Genomic DNA, 15,299 nt, shown 5'->3' with positions numbered 1-15,299 from the left:
CTTCTCCCCCTCCCCCGCCCTCCCCGAAGCGGGGGCGGTCTCCGGAGCCCGGTAAGGCCTCGCCGGCGCGGAGCCTGTGCTCGCTGTTCCCTTCGGGGCCGGCGCTCTCCGCACGGGCGTGTGCGGCCTCTGCTGTGCCGGGCGGGGTGGGTGTTAACGGCTGTCAGCGGCGTTGGGTGGGGGAAGCCAGGTAGGGGCCTGCTGCCGCCTCGGGCCGCCGCCGGGTGAGGGGTAGTGAGGCCCGGGCGAGGCTGCGAGGGACGCGGGGGGGGGTCTGCTGCGGCCCCCTCAGCTGCCCGGGCCCCCTCACGCGGCGGAGGGCGGCTCCGTACCCCGCAAGCTGGGTAGTGAAACTTGGTGAGGCGGCTGCGGTTCGCTCTGGGTCCCCGGGGACCAGCCTGGGGGAGGGAGGAAGCCTTCTCGGCGGCAAAATGACTGGGCTCAGAGGACTTTCTCCCTTAAGCTGCTTCGTAATTTCAAGCAAGAGCGAGTTGATATTTATTAATAAAGCCTACACCTGAGCGAAGGCTCTTAAATTTGAGAATTCAAAGCGCTGTTGCTTTTCAGCCCGCTCGGTATGTTTGTGGGGCTGGAATTCGGTCGCACAAACAGTGCGTGCATGGTTTGGTTTGGTTTCTTTCCATTTACATTATGCCACGTTGCTGTTGATGAACAGCAAATTCATGATTTGGTAAATAAATGCTAGAATACATTTCTGAAATGTTTCTGTTACTTAAATCTCAGTACAAAGTTGCTTAACTTCATTTTAATCTGTGAGATTAAAGCACATACTAGCCTCACGTTCTCAAATTAGTCGATGTCATTGCTTTGCAATGTACAGTTTTTCTTATTCTAAAAGATGAGTTCAGCTAGTCCTGAAACAATTTAATATTTTTTTTCTTGCTTGCTTTTGTAGATGGAAAACGTCCAGATAGGTTAAAATTTCTGCAGAGAAATAATCCTGACAAAAACGGAGATGCGTACAGTTTTCTTGTAGAGGAGTATACATAAAGGTAAACAAAGATGCCTCTAGGTGACCAAGAACAATTCTTGTCCTACAATGGTGAAGTCCTTATATTTCAGCTGTCAAAAACAAAACACGCAGAGGGAGCAGCTGATAAAACAACCAATTTATGTGTCAGAAGAATGGCATTCAACAGAGACACTAAGCTGTTTGTTCAGAAGTCTTCTGGAGTATTCAGCATGCATGCCAGTCACTTAAAAATTGAAATAATTTGTTGTAGCTGCACAACGGATTCCAGAACAGGGATTATTCTTCCCTGCATTTTGATGAAAAAGAAAAAACGGAACAATGTTGTCAAATACCTTTTACTGTTGCTTCACAGTTCAAATCAATTTGAGCAGTCCTTTCATTTTAAATTGGATTATGAGCTGAAAGAAGACATCAGGTTGTTTGCTGGCCCTTCAGTCCTGTGGAGGCATGCCAATAAGCTGTTCTACATCTCTTCTGACACCTGCACGGTTCTAAGTGCTCCTATTCAGCTTTCTTCTGTTGTGTGGGTAGGTGAAATTGAGAATGAAGGCACTGTTGTTTTAGGGATAGGAACTGCTTGCCTGCCAGAGAGTGAAGATGAAGATGAGTTTTCCACTTCAGACAGAGCCATCTGGGGTAGCGAGTTCTTCGGATATGCTATTGAAACCCAAAAAATGCTAACTGGCACGTGCTTCATGCCTCATGCTTACAGCAGAGTGGTATCTTCTGTCTACGTCTGCAAGAATGAAATGTTGAAAAAACAGCTCCGAATATCACTTGTTGCCGTAACCCACAAGAATCAGCTTATTTGGTTCCAAGATGGTCTCCCTAAAGGTCTTAGTGAGCTTCCTTATGCAAAACCATGCTCAGTAATAACAGCTGTAACCAGTAGCAATAATTTGCTATTTATTGTGTCTTTTGCCTCCGGAAATATCTGTGTTGTACAGAGGAGAGAGAGCTTACAGGTATTTTTGGCTTTAAACACCTCCTTTTTACTACTGTATCTTTTTTGTATATATTATCGTCTTGGAAGTTTCTGCAACTGAAAAGCTGCATGTCTAAGTTCTATAGCTGTTGTTATTATTGTTCCTTCTGTTAAAATAACCTGTCTGAAGTATCAGATTGTTTCGCTTTCATTGCTTGCTTATACATGTGAAAATAAACTCTGGATTCTATTATTTAGTAATGCATTTTATGAATCTGAGCCAAAGCTTCTGTTGCTAACTGAAAACTTCCATACTGTAAGAACTAGAAGTTGTAAGAAAGTATGAGTGTGCCTACATAACTTGTGTTAAAGTGAAAGTAAACTGATACCAATGCAAAGCATAAACTTCTCATTGGAATTTAAAAGCTTTTTGAGTCTCACTTCCTAGTAACAAAAAGTACTGTTTCATGAAAATGACAAGAAGAGGCCTCGCTTTTGTTTCCTAACGTCAGAAGGGACAAAGTTACTTGCTAGTGTTTTGTAATACTCTGTCAAGAAGACTTACATAACTCAGGAAATGAAAGTTTGTCCTATTTAGTCATCAGCATTATTGTACAAATTTGTATTTACCTTTTAAGCCTTTAGATTGCGATGCGACAAAGATCTTTCTGAATTTCTAAGGTATAATGTCTTTAACTGATCTGCAAGTATTGCTGTTTCTAAATAAATATTACAGCCTTCAGCTATTCAGCTGTTTGAGTACATGGAGAAGTTGTCATCTTTTCTGCTACCTCTATTCTGAAAAGTGATCTTTAACAAGAAGTGGCTAATTTTTCCCAGAGTTACACAGATCTTAAGTGATGGAGTAAGAATGAGAGCTTGAACTTTCTTAGAAGACTGTGTTCTGCACACCCAAATAGGCTGCTGCTGTATGAAAATCTAGTTTCACTAGAAAGAAATCTCAAATGCAATATTTATTCATATATATCTATTTTAAAACCTCTTTTCCTGTAGGTGGCTTCCAAATGGCAAAATGTAAAATCTGTTCTGGTGGATGATTTTATTGGCTCTGGAAGTGAACAACTGTTACTGCTTTTTAAGGATGACTCCAACACAGACGTGTTAAGTGCATTCAAAATAACAGATCTTGGAGAGGTCAACTACGGAGTAAGTTCAGCTTGCCTTTTCTTAGCTACTCAGCCTGTGCTTACTAAATTAAGAAAATCTCAACAAATCCTTAAAGTATTGGTGCAAAGTGAAATTGGATGTGTGCTGTGAAATACCCTGAAGTTTGAATACAATATTCCCTGCTATAATCATAAATTAAGTTATCTGAAGAGATTATTCTACCTCCTTGATAGTATCAACATTCTATTGGGAAATTAAACTAATGCAGTTGAAAAATGCTTCACGTATGTAACAGGTTTGCTACAATGCTTACCTTTTGGCTAAGAAATCCTAATTAAGGCCATAGTGCTTGTTAATTATCTTCTGATAATTGGATCTTTCCATTATGTACTATCAAACTAATTGCTTTCAGAAGATAAGATTTTTCTTTTAAAATGCATACTGTGATTCTGCTGGTTTTCTGCATTTTCCCTCAGATATTTATAATGCTGTACCTTACTTTCAGCTTTTTAATTAATTCAGGGGTTTCATTTTTCTTTTTAGAGTGGCATTAATTATAAACATGATGTCCCTCCTGCAGAAGGATTGCAAGAGAATGGTTTGCTTACTGTCCGAGCCCTTGAAACAAGATTACAGGTTTGTACTCACTAGTTCTGCTTTCATATTTTCTCCAAATTACTTTTCTGTATCATTACATTATCTAAAGGGTGAGGTTAATGATACTGTTTTTATTGGATAGGCGGTTCAGGGAGAAGACAACATTGTTAAGTATCCATTCTTGAATCAGTGGTATTCTGTGTTTCAGTTCTCTCTGTTGTTATAAATGTATTTGGGTAATTGGAAGGGTCTAACTTAGTTTTAATTAAAATTTTGAGATAATGCTGAAGCTATCCTATCAGAGCTTCCTACCAGTCATTTTACTTATAGATGTTTAAATACTAGTTTAATAAATCTAGAACGTCTGCTTCTTTTGCTCCACATTGTATACTTGGAGACAGTGGTTCCCAGTGACTGCTTAGTAGTGGCAGTTAATCAGAAAATAAGGAAGAATGTTATGATCTGTTTCTTTATCCATGGACTTCAATCAAGTTGGCTTTTACTTTTTGCCTAAATTAGCAACCATGGTTATTTCACCAACTGCTGATGTTTTTCCTCCTGTTACTAGTAGGTTTTTAAAAAATAATTTTGCAAAATACAGTAGGTGAAGCTAAAATGTGTCCTCCTTTCAATTAGCATCGTTTATCTGGGGGAAACTTGCCAGAATCCAAGTAGTAAGCACCCAGCACACTCTCCAAGATGTTCTTTTGCAAGATTGTGCACATTGGCCTATACCAAATGGGTAATAACTGACAAAATAGGAAGGTTATTTAAAAAAAAAAAAAAAGCTTTAGTAGATAACAAATCTTAAATTGAGTCAATGATGTGAGGCTATTTTTAGTTTGCTAAGAGTGCTTTAAGTACGAGATAGGAAGTAATTACTCCTGTCATTTGAGAATTAGTGAAAACTTAAGGAGGATATTATGGCAGTTTTATCTCCAACTTTTAAAAATGAAGCAAATTAACTGGCAAAAGTTCAGTACTCGAAGAAAAGGAGGACTATGACCCATTAGGAAAAGACTGAAAAAGTCTAGTTCTAGTTCTAACTACAAAAGAGATGTCTGAAGAGATCTTGTGCATCTTCTAAAAGATAAAAGCTGTAGTTTGGAGAACACTGGACAATACGGTTTTTTCCTTCCTGGAAGGCACGAGAAAGTGGAAGTCAGATCAATTTTGAGGACTTCTTGAGATTGCTTCCAACCCTACATTTTTACAGTTCTGCAGTTTGCACGTTAAAGGTCTATTGGCTTTTACATGCAGAAGTATATGCATTCCTTCCAAATGCATTTTCATTTTTTTTTTCTGTTTCTGGATTCATTTGGGTAGTCATATATTTTACAACTGATCTCTTTGCTGCTGCATTCTTTCTCTGCTCGTTACATTACTTTCCTCCTCTACAAAACAGATAATAGTTTCAGTCCCTTGCATTCGTTTCTCCTTCCACTGTTGCAATGAAGATTGGCCACCCTGCCATTGACACTGTATGTTCTGTTTAACTATGTTCTGTGACTGTTCTTTTAATACACCACCTGGCTTTCAGCAGTACGGCTCTGTGGACCTGTGTTAGGATCAAATGAATAGTCTGCTGTGCATGCTGTGCTGGTTCTGCTGGGAACAAGCTACAGACTGGCAATTTCATGTATTGTCTGCTGATAAGATGCAGAATCCTTCATAGGACCTTATTTATTTATTTATTTATTTTAAGATTCTTTAGATGGATAATTTTCAAAGCTACATGCTAGCACAAGCATTGTAAGTAAGTTGAAAGTCTTCCTATGTTTTTATGCTGTAAATCTCTGAAATTGTCATACTGATTGATTTGGGAGTAGGTGCAGATATTTCTTTTTAACCTTACTGTTGCTTCCTTTTTGAGATCTCCATTGTTCTCTCTGTTTCCCTGAACAGTGAAATACTCTTGCTGTTTTTTGTCATCTGATATATAATTGAATTTCAAGAGTGATTGTTTTGATTCGATAGTGTATGGATCCTTCTTATCCTGGGAATTTCCAAAGGTTATTTAGCCTTGGAGGGGTGCATCTTGATATTTGTCATCAAAATTCAGGTCTTCTAGCAATTTGTAATCAAATCATGTTTTGAGAGTCTCTATGGAATCTCATCTTTTAGGGCAAAATGAAATAGCATTTCTCCTTTTCTCCTCTGAAGATTTTTTTTTCTTAAACATTCATTTTAGTGTCTTCTGAAGAAAACTTTCTTTGGCAGAATACTGCAGTTACGTTACAACAGCTGAGGTTACAGGGTTTCTCATGGTTTTAGTTGGCTGTTCTGGCAGAAATAAGAATCAGAAATATATTTTTATGTCCACTGGCCTGTTTTCCCCGCAAGTATTTAGGTTTTGTAAGGATTATATTGCCAAATTCTTCTATCTATTATTAACTTGTTTCCTTTTGTTTGGTTTGCTTGTTTTGGGGCAGGTTATTTTTTTATTACTTTCTGCCGATTTATTGAATTGCTGCAATGTCTTAACATTTTGTTCTCATTCTGATAAAGCTGATTTGGTGGCGAGTAGAAAGTTATTTAAGAAATGGTCTGTATATTTGATTTTTATTACTATTTTTAGTGTAAGTTTTAAGTATTTATTTTTCAGCTGTTGCTGTGGATTTGTGCCCATTTTGTTTTTGATGTTTTTTTATAAGGGATTTTAGTCACTTGAAAAACACAGAACTGGTTATTTACCATATAAGCAGCTTCTGCCTATAGATCTCTGAATTATGTTTCCCACTTGATTTTCTGTCTAATTTTTCCATTTTACCTTTGTTTTCCCCAATATTTTTTAGTCTTATCAATCATTAATCTTCCTTTCTGTTTTCTTCCCTTTGTAGAAGTGCCACATTTCTTGGCTCAGTAGCTTTCATTCTGTATGTATGGCTATTTATTTATTTATTTATGAATCCTGCAACTTTATTGCAGTGTGTCAAAACAGTTGGCTGTTCTACTTAATACTAAGCCTCTGCCTTAATCTGCTTTGCTTTTGACAGTGATTCATCTGTTCTGCCATTCATGCTGGGTTTACTCACAGCTCTATTGTGTTTGGCTCTGGACTGCCTTGTTTCTATGTTGATGTTTATTTTCTCTTTTTAGGTGATCTAGTTTTATTTCCTTAGTTTCATAGTGAACAGATTGTGACTTCTGCTGATGCCTGTTGCGCAGTCCACCTTGGCATATGGCAGAAAGGACATACATGCCACTTGTTCCAGAGAGAGTTGATGGGTGGGGTGCTGCCCAGTCTTGGGTTTGCCACGTGCTGAATTTTAGATCTCTTTCTTGTGTTGCTTTATGAGGAAAAAGGACTTGCAAAAGTCAGATTGGTCAGCAAGCATACATCCATGAATCTTTGGCAATTTTGGCTGCTTCTCAGTCTGTGCTTTCCCGTTTACTTTCTGTTTCTCAGTGGTTTATGCAGGAGTTGCTCACCAATGGGGGTAAGTAATGGTTTGGTATTCTGATGACCTTGATTAGGAAGGTATTGTAGAGTCATCTTTGTTTTTAACTCTTCCTTTTCCTCTCCTGACTCAAGTCTGGCACTGGATGGATGCTTGGAATCTGGGACTTAGAATTATGGTTTGATAGGTGGCAAATTTTTTACAGAACTTATCATAGTGAGTACTACTCGTTCGAAATGCCCTTTGCCATTGCAGCTAGAGCAGAGGACATCACTTTGCTTACATTAAGTGCTTTTTATTCAGGCTTGTCAGTTAGTTATGATTGATCCTGATTTGTTTGGGGGGATTTTTTTGGGGGGGTAGAGGGAAGGGAAGTTTGGTTTTGCATTCTAATCGTGAGCTTTGTTCTCTCGTTGACAGCATCAGGCTTCTCAGGATCTTGCTTTCCAGAGAAGAGCTTTTTTTGAGGAGCTTTCTTAAAATCTAAGAAGCTGGTGCGCTTTTTTTTTTTTTCCCCCAACTGAGACATAGCCTGCACTTGTGTCAGAAACTGTCAAATCTTCAGTATCTTTACTTGACCAATAATCAATAAAAATCTTGAGAAGAAATCGAAACTGATACCAATGGAAAACTGAAGCAGGAATAATAATGAAATGGTTGAATATCTACATAATTTGATAAAAATTACCTTAGAAGTTTATCTTAAACTCTAATAGTGAGAGGTTAAGATTCTTAGATTGATATTTTGGCAGCAGACTAGCCTAACTTGAACATTTTTTTAGAGCCATTTTTGAGGAACACCAGGATCTTGGCTTAGGGTATTTGCATAAAAATGGAAAGCTGAAAAGGTACCTTAGTTGCTTCGATATCAGTTCTTATTTACAGTAGACCTAAGCATAATTCTAATGATCATTTTTATCTTTTACAGGCTGGTTACACCTCTGTTCGAGAGCTACAACAGCATTTAAGACTCAAAAGGAGGGTTATTCTTGAATCTTGCAGAGCATTAATAGATCTTGTTGAAGAAAGAACCCATATTCTACCAACTGCAAAAGAGGTAAAATGCAGAAGAGAGTACAGATCACTTCTGAACTCTGCTGAGCCATTTGTAGAGGGTGCTTCCCTCAACCACTTGTTACTTTCACCAGTAGGGATGGCCACTATCAGAACTCATTATTCTGCTTTTTAAGTCTGGTTCATTACTCTAACCTATCAATGTAGGTAGACAAGAGTAACTTTGGTTGTCTTTACTTGAAATTGATTTGCACAATACCTTCTGTCAACTGAGTTGTATGGAGGAGTAACCTCTAGATAAGAGTCAGTGACAAACAGTAGGGGAAGTGTACAGTCTTAATTAACACAGTTGGCTAGATAGTAAATACCTGCCTGTGATCTAACATGTTACAAAAAATGAATGAGCTGGCATAGATCTGTGTAAGCAAAACTGATTTTACAAAGGGGGTGGAGTGAACTGTGGTCTAAGAAGGTGATAGAGATTAGGAAAACGATATCTTAATATGTTGCTCAAAAGAAGCTTCCTAATTTACTTCAAATGGAGTTGATCTCCCTTTCAATTAGTATTGTGGTCCCTTTCAAGCCAGCCAGGTTTAGGCAACAAAATTTCAATAAGTTAATGCAGTAATATAAAATAAACTCTAGTAGCTTCAGTCTTCTTTGGGCTGTTAATTGTATGACAAGGAGAGAATGAGTTGTGCTTTTCGTAATATCATGTGTTTTAAGAAAATGCAATTCTGTCTTTTGAATCTATTGTAGGGAATAAATTAGTTTATATAGATTTATTTTCTGTATCTTAAAAGCACTTCTTGCGGTCATTTGTGGTAAAACACGAACTAATGCTGTATAAAAAGAACTAATATCTCCACTTGATTTACCTAAAAAAACATTTTTCTGCAAGGAAGGTCTTGTCTCTCTCTGGGATGATGTAGAAAATCCTCCTCATTCTCTTAGCAAAGAGACATCATTGACGTCTAAAGTCCCAGAGCACTTCACAGAGAAATTGTGGCAGCGTGTTGTGGGTGACAGCTTGGTAGTTGGAGTAAAACTAACTGAATCAATTTACTTGTAAGTATATATGTTTATCTAATAATTTCATTGAGTAGTTTTATAGAAACTGAATTTGCAGGTTAAGCTCTGCAGTGGCAAGAGTGGATTTTTGAGCCTTGAACTCTCTTATTTTGATCATCTACATAAAGTGTGTGTCTTTGTCAGTATTGTTGCTGTTGCTTGTCTTTGCACTGTGCAAAAAAAATATCTAAAAATCAGTTGTGTCAGTATAACATCATTATTACTGGAGACTTTTTACAACAGAGTTTTTTGATAAAAATTATGATTCTTTATAGTCCATGTTGACATAGCTATGCTGATATCAGTATGTGGTGTATATAAAGCTCTGTCTTAGCTATACAGTCCCTGATGCCTTACTGTTAACATCTTGCCATTCCTAAAGAGCAATTTGCTTAAAGAACCACAAAAGAAAACATTTTCTATTCTCTTATCAACTTAATAAATACTCAACTTTTGAATTGAACTATGCTACAGTCAAATATCCAATCAAATATTTGCTAAGCTTATGTATTGTGTGAATTATGTTGAATGATCAGCCATATGATACTTAAACCTTCAAAAATATTTGTTTATTCTTATTATTGTCTTTAAAATTATTTGTTTATTCTGTTCATTTTAATTGCTCAGTTCTAGTTGTAAATGATACTCATGTCATTTCCCCCTTACAGGGAGGGAACTAATTTGGAACACAGTTTAAAAAGACAGGATTACACCAAACATAAATTTATGATGTGCATTGTGTAATGTAAACTTTGGTGGAGTCAGAACTTACCTTTTGACCTATATTCCCACAAGCAGTGTAGCTGAGACTGTGTTAGGGTAAGCTTAAATACTGTTGCCACTGAAAATCATTCAAGTGGTTGTGAGGGACCTGACCTGTTACGCCCTTTGGCCATTCTGCTGGAGCTGCGGGTGTATTATTTCTCAACTGCCAGATTGCTATAACTTTACAAGAAAGTTGACCTCATCTTCTTGACAGCCTCTGTTAAGAGCCACTGAGGCAAGAGATTGTTTTTGTCTTTCCAGTGTTTATTCTTTTAGCTTTGATGATGAATTTGCTTTTGAAAATGAAATAATTCCCGTATAGCTTCAGAAATCCTCGGTAGATTTGGAACCATTCTTTAAAAACCAGCAGCAACATTGGCCTCTCCCCCATTTTCACAACTGAGAAAAGATCTGTGGAGATGAAGTCATTTGTCAAATATTACCTGGTAGGCTAGCAGCAGAACCTAGGTCTTCTGGGCTCCAGTTCAGTACTATATACAATGACCTGTGGTTTGGGGGAAAAGGACTAGCTTTTCTCTCCACTCTCAGGCACTATAAGTCTTTGTTTATTATTTATGTGCTTCCTACTAATGCAAGATTGCAGTGATGTTTTAATATGCATTGCTAGGTGGTGATACTTCTCTGTAAAGAATTACAGACATTCATAAGACTTTCAGATGTCAGTGACATCTTGAGACTGAACTGATTGGCAGAGTAAAATATATTCATTAAGAGAGGATCTGAAATAGTAATATTAGGATTTCATTGAAAGAACCCTGTGTTGAATAAATAAAGTACTTCATAAGTTTCAGGAAATGACTGCACATTTAAGGTAATAATATCTTAAACCTTTTATTTTACTCTCTACATTCAATTTTGTTTGGATATCTATAAAACAATATGGAACATCAGAAAGGCTTTTAGTCCTCAAAAAGGGCAGAATTGGTATTTTCTGTAACTTTTTTATTAAAAGAAATTTAAGTCTTTAAATTATAATTGTCATAGAGTATTTGCATGGGTTATGTGGAATTTTCAACATTTTCTGTGTGAATTAGACATCCAAATTCATTCAGTTGAAATGAAGCATCTAACTCCTAGAAGCTCTTAGAAAATTTAGGCCACATTTTCAAAATCTTTACACTAAGCTTAGACAAAATTGTCATTTGAAGGACTTGTATTATTTGCACAGTCTAACCTGGAATGATATTGGAGTTTGTGGTAGTCTTAAATGTCTGTATATATCTGCATATATCTTCACTTATCTGCAAAGTTCTGGTTATTTTTCAAAAGGGAGAATACAAACCAGAAGTCCAATCATTTTATATGGATTTTCACAGGTCACTGAGTGATGTCAGTTTATCTTTAGTGATGGATCAAGACTTCTCTTCGATTTCTCCAATTATTGAGTGCCGAAATAAAATCATTAAGCTAAACAAAGCCTCCTCAGCATTGGCTGTCTCCTCGTGTCAAATTGAGCCTCCTCCAAAAAAGATTAAATTGGACTTGCATAGCAAGAATGATCTGAAAAAAGAGTTTCCTAAGAGATGTTCAAAGGTTCAGCTGGAGGGAACAAAGACAGTCATTGCTGTTACCAGCCTTGCACCATTATTGGCATTTCATCGTGTGTGTTGCATAGTTCTTCTACATATGAAGAAACAAAAACTTCAGAATGATGGTATACAAGAGAGCAAAAAGATTACGGTACTCTGTGGAAAAATTTTGTTAACTCTGGAAGATATTTCAAATGGAAAATATTCAGTAAAGATGCTAAGGGATAATAGTTACTGTACAGGTAAATGGATTGATATTTGGATTCATAAATATATGGCTGATTCTTCTGTTTACTCTTTGTGATGTCAAGCTAAGTTATCAAATTGTGATCCATATGTGTATTTGAACATGAGCTGCGCAGATCTGTTGGGAATTAAAAGCTGGGTGAAATAAAAGATGGAACAGTTTTCAAAATGGAAAAAACGTTAAGTGAGTTGCTGTAAAGTTTTGTGCTAGCACTGCTGCTGAAGTCTATCTGGAAAGGTTAATTTTGACCATAAGCCTGAGTATAGAATGCTGAAGCCTGCGTTTTTTTCTCTAAATGAGATACTGTTGATTAGATACATAGATTTTTATTTTTTTTTAATGACACGGTATTGCCTCTTAAATAATATCAAAGTAATTGAAGCTTTTCCTCGTCTACATATCTATTAAGGTCATTTATTTTCCTTTCTTTTAATATTCCTGATTGAATTGATTTTGAACTGAGTTTCCACTCGTGTAGCGAAATATCCTTTTGATCGTTTGCAATGAATTTTAATTTCTTTTTTCCTTTAATGCTATATCATTGACTGAAGCCAGCGTGTCATCTTACTATCACAGGAGGCTATTAATAGTCATCTTGTGGCAAGGTGATGATTATTTTTAGATCTTTCATTATATATGTGGGGCTCTGTTAATCAGCTAACTATTTTGTTTCACAGAAGTAGGTATGAGAATTTAAGTGAGAAGAAAATTCCCAAAGAACACCTGAATGCAGGTGCAAACTCTTAATGTAAAATGGGGAGTGAGAACCAAAAATGTAAGTACATTTAATGCATGCAACATCATCAAAATATTGAGGTCAAATATGTTTCTACTGTATCTTCTTGCAGGTTCCATGGAAGATATACTTGCTGTCCTTGCAGTATCTGTCAGATTCTCCTTTCAGATTGTGTCTTCTGACTGCACATTGACTCCAGTAAATTCATGGTTACTGGGAGAAATGGAGTGCACGCCATTTAAGGAATGCCATGACAACATGTTCTGTCATAAAGCAGGAAATGTGTACGGTACAGTTTTTAAGTGGAACCTGAAAAATCCATTTGAAGGAGTTCTAACGTTATTTTGCAGGTAAAATTGCTCAAAGAGTGTAGACTATGTTCATCTTGCATACACTGTTTTTCTTTACTTCTTTACTCTATTTTTTCTTTCAGGTAACAAAGAACAGCCAAAATCATAACCAATAGGCCTCCAATAGGATGATAAGATAACTATCTGTAATAACAGTTATTTTGAAATCAGAACTCTGGCAGAACCTGAACTGCATTCTTTAACTTCCTCTAGGCTAGAATATCGAATTACAAATAAGTCTAGTCTCCATTAATATCTCCTTGGTACTATTTCTTTTGTTTTTTTCACTGTATCATGTTTTTATATTAATTTTTCTTACATTATTCTTAGTGTAATATATAATTTTTCTTCTACATCTGATTAAAAAAAAAATTCCTTAAAAAACAAAAACCCAAACTGATATGTTTATTTCCTATCTACCGTGATTTCGAAAAGGAAATAATCTGAAGAGTCCGCATGATTTCCTTTTCTCATGTAGATTCTTGGGCAAATGTCTATAAAATTTGCTAAACCAAGCTAAACAAGTTACTAATACTACTATAGTTTACAATTTAGCTGGATAAGGCTCACAATATAAAAAGTACTTCCCAAGTATTGACAGTTGTTGCCTGTCCTGAAGAGTTCAAGCTAAAAAATAAAAGTAAGAAAAGGCATATCTCTTAAGAGTTTCTAATTTATAGTGAAGTTCAATATTTTACTCAAATTAGGAGTTGTTTTTCTTCTTTTATGTTAGCAGAAAGGCTGAAATGTTTAAGAAGTCAATCAGTAAAATTTTAAGCCTCCAGACTTTTGGTTCCTTTTGAAAAGTTGTTTTTTGGGTGGATTTTTTTTATACAATCATAGAATACTAGGTTGGAAGGGACCTCAGGGATCATCTGGTCCAACCTTTCTTGGCAAAGCACAGTCTAGACAAGATGGCCCAGAACCCTGTCCAGCTGAATCTTTCTTGCTGTTCAGCTGCGGGTCAGGCCAGCTCTGGAGCAGCTCCGTCCACGACTTTTTGTTAGTTTGTTTTTGGTGGTGGTGTGTTGGGTTTTTTCTGAGGTTTTTTTCTTCCTCCATCAAGAGACATCTTCCAAGGAGTTTATCTGGGCAAATACCAGAAGTAAGACTTTGGACAAACTCTGCATTCCTCTTAGAATGAGGAATATGTCACTGTGTCATATATGCTACACTGGTATTCAGGAGGGTAGGTTCCCTGATGATTACCTGCACTCTCTTGTCTTGGTTTCTTAATAATTTTGAATGTTTGATTTTTAAGTGCAACTTTCCCTCTTCAGTGACCATTTTAAAAAGACAAGCTGTGGGCCACCTAATAGCCATGCTGCACATACCTATTGATAACGACAGTCTATGAAAATAAATAACTTCTTTCTGCCACTAAATGTAGACCTGAAAACACATTTCTTCTGTGCTTTTACATGTGGTCTTCATATACGCTGAATTGCTTCTTAAAGAAACAAGTGATGCATGTGTAACCCTAATCATGGACATATATTTTAGCATAGAATATTTATGTTGCTGCAGTCTGCTTAGTGTCAGCTCTTTTGACGTACAGTGACTAGTGTGCACACCATTAAAAAGCCCTTGCTTACTTTTGTAGGTACAGAATACTTAAAACTATGATAAGCATGTTTTTCTCTGATGTAAAGTAGCTTTGTGTTATTTTCCAATATATCATTTTGAAGATATAAGATAGCTTTAATAATAATAATAATAATCTTATTTTACAGAAATCTGACTGTCTTGTTCCAGTGCCTTCACAGCCTTACTAGAGTTCTCCCACCAAGCTGTGATGTAAAACTCCTGAGATCTGGAAGCAAAGGTGTACTTACTGAACAGTTAGCACTGGCTTTGGAAAAAGAAATGCTCACCTCAAGGAGTTTGTTCTTCTCAAAAGAAAGTAAAGCTGAAAATAGTTCAACATGGGGGAATGACCCTGACAAGAAAATCAGTGATGCTCCTGTGGCTTCTTTACTGGACAGTGAGAAAGGAATTCAGCAATTCAGAAAGAAGTTTCAGAGTGAACGGGAAGAGAGTGTGCTAAGTATGAATCAAACAATGAATGGTGGCATTTACCAGGAAATGTCTTTGAAAATAGCAGAAGCTCAGCTCAGTTCAGATACAATTGTGTGGAGACTGAGCAAGTCCTAGAAACTATTCACTATGTTTATTTTGAATAAAATTTTATTAAGATTATTAAATAATATTTATATTTTCATGGGTACTTATTTTTTATTTTATAGGTCAGTTATTTCTACAGATAAATACTGGTATTTTGGTTGATGACTTGTAGCTGGTTTGGCAAGAATTTAATATTAAAGATAGCTGAGTCATTACTTTGTTACAGATTTCAAAAATACTATTTTTAAGGCATTTTCTAATAACTCCTATTCCAAAATCATACTACTTGAATCATCCTTTTATGAACTATATTAGAAAAAAATTAACAAGCCTGTACTGTTTAAAATAATCCTATTAAACTTGAAAGATGACTGTTTACACAGGTAAAACTTAAGGT

At 36.5% G+C, this 15,299-nt stretch overlaps 1 protein-coding gene across 2 annotated transcripts; it reads left to right on the top strand.

Annotated features, from left to right (window-relative positions):
- The first annotated feature begins 5 nt into the window (after nucleotides 1–5).
- FANCB (Fanconi anemia complementation group B) lies at nucleotides 6–14,937 on the top strand. Of its 2 annotated transcripts, none has more exons than XM_014960199.1 (9): nucleotides 6–51; nucleotides 917–1,959; nucleotides 2,934–3,086; nucleotides 3,591–3,683; nucleotides 7,974–8,102; nucleotides 8,961–9,127; nucleotides 11,233–11,687; nucleotides 12,541–12,778; nucleotides 14,512–14,937. In XM_014960199.1, exons 2-9 carry the CDS (start codon nucleotides 1,024–1,026, stop codon nucleotides 14,930–14,932), a joined length of 2,592 nt encoding a protein of 863 aa, XP_014815685.1. In that variant the 5' UTR covers nucleotides 6–51; nucleotides 917–1,023; the 3' UTR covers nucleotides 14,933–14,937. The 2 variants fall into 2 exon arrangements, with proteins under 2 accessions (XP_014815685.1, XP_014815686.1); XM_014960200.1 differs by having other exon boundaries at nucleotides 51–146.
- Nucleotides 14,938–15,299: the final 362 nt, after the last annotated feature.

The sequence above is a fragment of the Calidris pugnax genome, unplaced genomic scaffold (genome assembly GCF_001431845.1).
Source record: "Calidris pugnax isolate Ruff unplaced genomic scaffold, ASM143184v1 scaffold188, whole genome shotgun sequence".
Taxonomy (NCBI): domain Eukaryota; kingdom Metazoa; phylum Chordata; class Aves; order Charadriiformes; family Scolopacidae; genus Calidris; species Calidris pugnax.
Note: the sequence above shows the minus strand (reverse complement) of the source record. Positions and strands in the feature narration are given on the sequence as shown.